This window comes from Cibotium barometz, chromosome 27 (genome assembly GCF_041138505.1).
Source record: "Cibotium barometz isolate CiBa-2024 chromosome 27, ASM4113850v1, whole genome shotgun sequence".
NCBI classification, from domain to species: Eukaryota; Viridiplantae; Streptophyta; class Polypodiopsida; order Cyatheales; family Cibotiaceae; genus Cibotium; species Cibotium barometz.
The window spans coordinates 29,320,373-29,326,273 of record NC_141072.1 but is presented as its reverse complement, the minus strand read 5'-3'; the positions used below and the strand labels follow the sequence as shown (position 1 = coordinate 29,326,273).

The following is a 5,901-nucleotide window of genomic DNA, read 5'->3' as shown; positions in this document are numbered from 1 at the left end:
ACACTTCGATTAAACAAAAAAACTTATGAACATCAAAATTTCACACGTGTGCAATCTCAAAATCAATTGCAGGATGCCTTGTATAACAAAACGGTTGTGAAAAGGTCCAATCTTTAGCCCCTTGGTATAGAATCACTACAAGAAGTTTAAACTATAAATGCTCTATGTGAGATTTTCCTTAAAGAAACCCAATGAATACATAAAAGCAAGATTTATGGTTTAACATGAATTAAATACAACACCAAAGAAAGTGTGTTGAATTCTATAGAAGCAAAAAACAAAAGCACACCATATAACAAAGCAAATACACACAATGACGAGAGAGAGAGAGAGAGAGAGAGAGAGAGAGAGAGAGAGAGGCAACATGAGATTAGATTTAGGTTTCACGAGGACAACAAATGTAGCCTTGAAGATATGCACTACCACTAATATACACATGTAGCCTTGAAGAGATGAGCACCATGACTAACGTGCAAACTCTCTCTCTCACTCTCTCAAAACAAAAAGTTGCTAATCTTGCTCCTTAGGTGTTCCAGACAAGTGATTGGTGGATTCTTCATGACAATTTTCATTTGGCAACAATGAGAAACTCTCCATGAGCTCTATAGGATTGTCATTGGAGTGTTGTGGAAGAGGGCTCTCAAATGCACTTGGATACACTTCGATTCTTTTAATCGAAAAAAAATTCCTTGGCTTTCATTAAGCTAACCCCATACTTCTTCCATTTCCTATAAAGTGCCTACCCATTCTAACCCTTAGAATGGGAAGGCTAGACGAGTACCTGCTCACCTCCATGGGTTTGACAAAGTTTGCATGCTGTGAGGTTCTGCAGAGAGATGAGTAAGGTTTGATCCGAAGAGAAGAGTCTCTTAAGGGCAGAGAGGCGTGCGGCGCGGCCGCATCCGCGCCCATGCAAGGGGGGCGCGGGGGGGGGGGGGGGGGGGCGGGGGGTAGTTTCATCACCCAACAGAATTGCTCTACAGTTTTTAACCCCGTCAATCATCATTATGTTTCACTAATCAACTCAACAAACACACTTTTTCATTGAGATACGCTCCACAATGTCTAAGTCCTCTGTGTGCGCACGCGCGCGCGAGAGAGAGAGAGAGAGAGAGAGAGAGAGAGAGAGAGAGGCCATTTACTTTAAGACAGCAATAACATAGTACACCATCTGTAATAGTTGTGAACAAGGCTACAGCTACCTTAGAAGCATGAGACTCATCAAACTTGACACATGCAGCATATGTGACATTTTTTCCCGCATTTACCTTTATTTATCTCACTTAACAATACAATTAGTGTAATGACCCAAGTGAAAAAGGCACTCTCCACTCATTAAAATGATTCTAACACTCCCTCCCTGCTTGGCCATATTTAGACACAGTTTGAGATGAATTACCAGTCTTACCCACCAGAGAGGAATACTTATTTCTTCTATAGCTACGATACGCCGAGATGGCATCTTCAATACTTCCAAGTTAAAAGCCCCACAAGATACCTACTAGTGAACCAACCCTTGGGAGCCTGCATTAAAACCTTTCAGAGCTGTATCTGCTGTCAAGGCTAGTAAGGTTCTGTCTGCCTAGAGGCCCACATATAGCTACATCAGTGGCTTTGTACAAAATTTGTACTGATATAAGCCGGATATGAACCACGTCAAGATGTGTATCACATGGAAGACCTGCAAGAAAAAAGCCCAAAGCTATACTTGCATCGAGCCACGATTGTTGCCTACAGTAGTAGCCATGATTGTTGCCTACAGTAGTAGCTTGTCTTATCTTAGTTCTGTACATGTGAGGAGTGGGCAAATGACACCTTCCTTCTCAGCTGTTCCGACTTGCCCCAGGCAACACACCATGACATCTCCATATCATCATACAGCAAGCACCTTTAAACTCAATTGCTCATTTTTTGCATTTGTCCGCTCATGGGAAAAGGAAAAAACCCAATGAAAAATGGTCCCATCAAGGAATTGATCGCCGTTTGTTGCAAGCAGGAGCTTGCTATTTTTCACGCAAGCAAGTAATCACTCAGCTTCACAAAAGAGCCACGGGAGTCGCATAGGGCTAGGGATGGCGAACTCAGCAACAGACAGTTTAGAACCCATGCCGCATGGCAGCACTCATCATCACGGAATTCCAAAATCTGGCTCCAGGGTTGTTAGGCATGCCATAATGGCCATTTACCATCATTACACCAACACTCTGTGTCAATACAATCACTCTCATGAGTGGGATAATAACATGAAAACCACCAGCTTTTTTACCTTCTAAAAGCTAAAAGCAAACCCTAACTCACCTCCTCATATTCATCATCGTGAGAAGCTCCGTTTTCATTCAATATCGGTTCTCCAGAGTCATCTATGGTCCTTGCAAATCTTCCTCTTATTCGAGGCCTACTATCAGCTAAGGTTTTCCTGCATGCATACTTGAAAAAAACCAGCCCTCTGTTAAGACCAGACAATGAGGATATGCATCAACATACCTCCAACAATTCAAGGCCTCCTACCAGCTAACGCCTTCCTGGATGCATACTAGCCCTTTAATGGACCACTCCATCAGGACAAATGGCATGAATATGCCTCAAATAAAACAACACTTATTAAATAGGGTATCCCTTTATACCTTTATTTTCTTGCTGAAATTCCTTTCATTGCGTTTCTGCCGGTATCTATGCAGTCTCACCTTCCTCTCCTCCAAGGTGTAATGTCTGACCTTTGAGCCTAAGGTTTCCTCATTGTTAGAGTGTTCCACACGACTATGGCTATTGCCCCCATAACAGATTTGTGTGCCATTAGACGCCTGTTTGAATACAAGGAAGACTTTGCAGATCAATAGCAGGTTCTCTAGCTAAGAAATACATCAAAATGAGTCTACAAGAAACAATTGTATCACATAAGATATACAATACACACATACATACATACCTACATATCTGCCTACCTGCAGACATCCAGATCCATGGATATGTATAAACACTACATGTGTGCGTGCACGCACAATACATACGTATATACATAACATACACCAGCATATATTGATACCAAGTTCTACACCCACTATTGGGCATTGATGACGTTAGGCTCCACTAAAGATAGAAAGAATTAACACATACAAAGAAACATACAACAAAAAGGTAGTTGATAGGGCATACGCACCACTAAAGATAGAAAGAATTAACACAATATCAACTGGCTGCAACTTGGACGAAAACTTCACAATGTGAAATTTGCATGTCCGCTAATAAAGCATAAAGATATACCTACATGAATCCAGGAACATGCCCAAATTCACCTTATAAGAAAGTGCAATTTATAACCTCATGGTAGTCATCCACAAGACAATAAACCATCAACTCCATCATGCATACCATGGACTAGAGACTATGACATCCCCACTAATGTCATCAGTGCCCAATAGTGGGTGTGGAACTTATGATTGATTCCTATGATGTTATCTTACAGCAACAATACTTCATTTTATTTGAAACACGTAAGATTGACTGAAGTAGAGTTTACCTGAAGATCTCCCGTACTAAAGACTCGCCGCATAGACACGATGGAAGATCTTTCAGCCAAGCCTGGTGAATTAGATGCTTGATAATGGGTAAACGGACTCAGATTAGAGAAGCCCAGAATCGGCATCTCCATTGGAGACACACTGAACTCCTCCGGACAAGTACCTAAATGACCTGAGGTTCTAAATTGACCTAGAGCATGACTGCTTTGACTTCTTTGCATGGTGGGGTAGCTTGGCGCCTCTTGCATAACATGGTGGGGGATGGCACCCCAGCAGACATCAGCTTGAGTGGATGGTATGCTGGAAACACTGGAACAATCCGTAACCGAGCTCAAATCCGCTGCGGCGGCAGGCTGGGCTTTGGAGGCATTCATGAGATGAACGTTTAGTTTTTCCTCATGTCCAAACATCTTGTTGAGTAAATAGCTTCCATCTGAGGTACTGATTGTTGAGGAAGGCGATGAGACAGGGGAGTTGATCTGGAAAACAGATGGCATTGTGTCAAATTGCGTGGTGCTGCTTATCATGCCCTTGGTAACTGTAGCGGTGACTTGTCCGAGGGGCGATAAGGAGTTGAGGTTTGGGATAGATACTCTGGTGCTTGATTGAGTGGTGCTGTTTATCGGGCCCCGGGTTAAGGGAGCTTGTTTCGATGATGACAAAAATGCCATGGTGGTGCCGGGCATCAGCTCTGCAGAGCTGGTCTTAATGGACATGTCACCTTGTCTTAATGACGGCATGGATTTCATGGTATGGTCTCCTTGTGTTATGGCACTTACCAAGCCATTACTAGTGATGGTAGCAACTTGTTCAAATGGTGGCAATGAATGCAAAGCCTCTTCGGAATTCAATTGCTCTAAGTCCATTTCCTCTTCTAATGACATGCAATTCATCTCATTAGTAGCTAAGATAGTTTGAGAAGAGATCATACCACCCTCTCCTGCACAACCAGTCCTCATTATGCATGCTATAATGGGACTTTTATTGCTCAAACCATCAGAATTTGGCAAACCCACTTTGTCTTCAGCTTGCATGAACCCCATAGACTCCTCTGTTGGCCCATGCATAAAGCCCTTGAAAGGGTTTTCATGTGCTTTTGCAGAAGGGATATCCTCCTCTTCATTTTCGTCCTGTGTGCCTTCCAATGAAGTGCTAAAATCATTCATCAATAAGGGCTTTAAGCCATCTTTGCAATCCAAGTCCCCTAGCAAGGCTTCACTTGCGATCCCATCAATCCCATTACTCTGCATGTGAGGAAAAAATACTAACCTATCAGATTGACATACTATAATTAACATCATCAGAATTACTAAAATAAACCAAATTATTGAAAGAATGTATAAAGTAGATCAAAATACATACCAAAAATATATCTTTTGACAAATCTTCAAATTCTGACAAATGGGAAAAGTCGGAGAACATGAGAGAGTCACCTTGAGGGAAGATAAGATCACTTTCTGCAGACATTGGCACAATTCTATGGCCAAACTTCAAATTAATAAAACACGCGCCTTAATTACCGGACTAATGTAGTGAAAAAAGCCTTTGAAGCAATTGGGCAAACTACTTAACTAAATTCATCAAAGGTGAAAACCGATTAACCCCAATCATCCAAGGTTAACTCAATTGTTAACTTTGAAGGATTAAGAGTATAAAACCAAGCATTGGTTCTTAACTATGACGTTTTGTTGAGGATCAGGGTGATTAAATAAGGAGATGAACACACAGGTCGGGATGTGATGGCTATGGTTGCAGTAAGGTGTGGCATGCAGAGCTTGAAAGCATGGGCAAGAAGGCGGCACACAATTTGGTGTGGTCCAAGGTGGAAAATGTGCCGGCGGCAGTAGTGATAGAGGGGGGAGGGAGGGACCCAAGCGAAGGAAAGCTTGAAACTGAGAGCGCCCAATTGGGAAAGACTGATGCTGAGAGGACCCAAGTGGAGAGGAGGAGAGGGGGATAGGTGAAGAGAGTGACGGGGCCTGGTTGGGCAGGAAAAAAAAAAAAGGGGGAAGGGCTGGTGCAGGCGAGAGAGAGGGGGGGGGCTAGCATACCAATACACAAGAGTGCAGGCGAGAGAGAGAGAGAGAGCGCGCAGAAACTGACGTGCCCAGAGCGCAAGCGGCCAAGGTGGAAGAGAGAGAAACTAGCACAAGACATGACGGTAGAAAGAGAGGGAAATGGCGGTAGAGAGAGACGGAGGCAACAGCAAGGAGGGCGGTAGAGAGAAGAGCAAGAGAGGAAGATTAGGAAGGAGCAGCAGTCGAAAGTAGAGGAGATAGACAAAAGAGGGGCACTAGTGGGAGGAGCGCTGTAGAGAGAGACGGTGGAGGAGAGAAAAGAGAGAAAGTAGGAGGGATAAAAGAAAAGGTTGAGAGAGGGGCTG

The 5,901-nt window shown here is 43.3% G+C and overlaps 1 protein-coding gene across 2 annotated transcripts; it reads right to left on the bottom strand.

The window, feature by feature from the left end:
* Positions 1-1,251: 1,251 nt before the first annotated feature.
* LOC147623263 (uncharacterized) lies at positions 1,252-5,628 on the bottom strand. Of its 2 annotated transcripts, none has more exons than XM_086821360.1 (5): positions 4,881-5,628; positions 3,518-4,762; positions 2,625-2,801; positions 2,299-2,427; positions 1,252-2,204 (listed from the first exon to the last, which is right to left on the bottom strand). In XM_086821360.1, exons 1-5 carry the CDS (start codon positions 4,983-4,985, stop codon positions 2,097-2,099), a joined length of 1,764 nt encoding a protein of 587 aa, XP_086677486.1. In that variant the 5' UTR covers positions 4,986-5,628; the 3' UTR covers positions 1,252-2,096. The 2 variants fall into 2 exon arrangements, 1 of the variants encoding a protein (XP_086677486.1); XR_015269354.1 differs by having other exon boundaries at positions 2,068-2,204; positions 2,299-2,416.
* Between the last annotated feature and the right edge of the window lie 273 nt (positions 5,629-5,901).

What these genes read in the sequence shown, in the direction of transcription:
- LOC147623263 (XM_086821360.1), bottom strand. Translation starts at nt 4,985, where the DNA reads ATGTCTGCAGAAAGTGATCTTATCTTCCCTCAAGGTGACTCTCTCATG. An exon ending in TTAGTACGGGAGATCTTCAG is followed by an intron (nt 2,802 to 3,517) that starts GTAAACTCTACT and finishes GTATTCAAACAG; the next exon opens with GCGTCTAATGGCACACAAAT. An exon ending in ATTTCAGCAAGAAAATAAAG is followed by an intron (nt 2,428 to 2,624) that starts GTATAAAGGGAT and finishes GTTTTTTTCAAG; the next exon opens with TATGCATGCAGGAAAACCTT.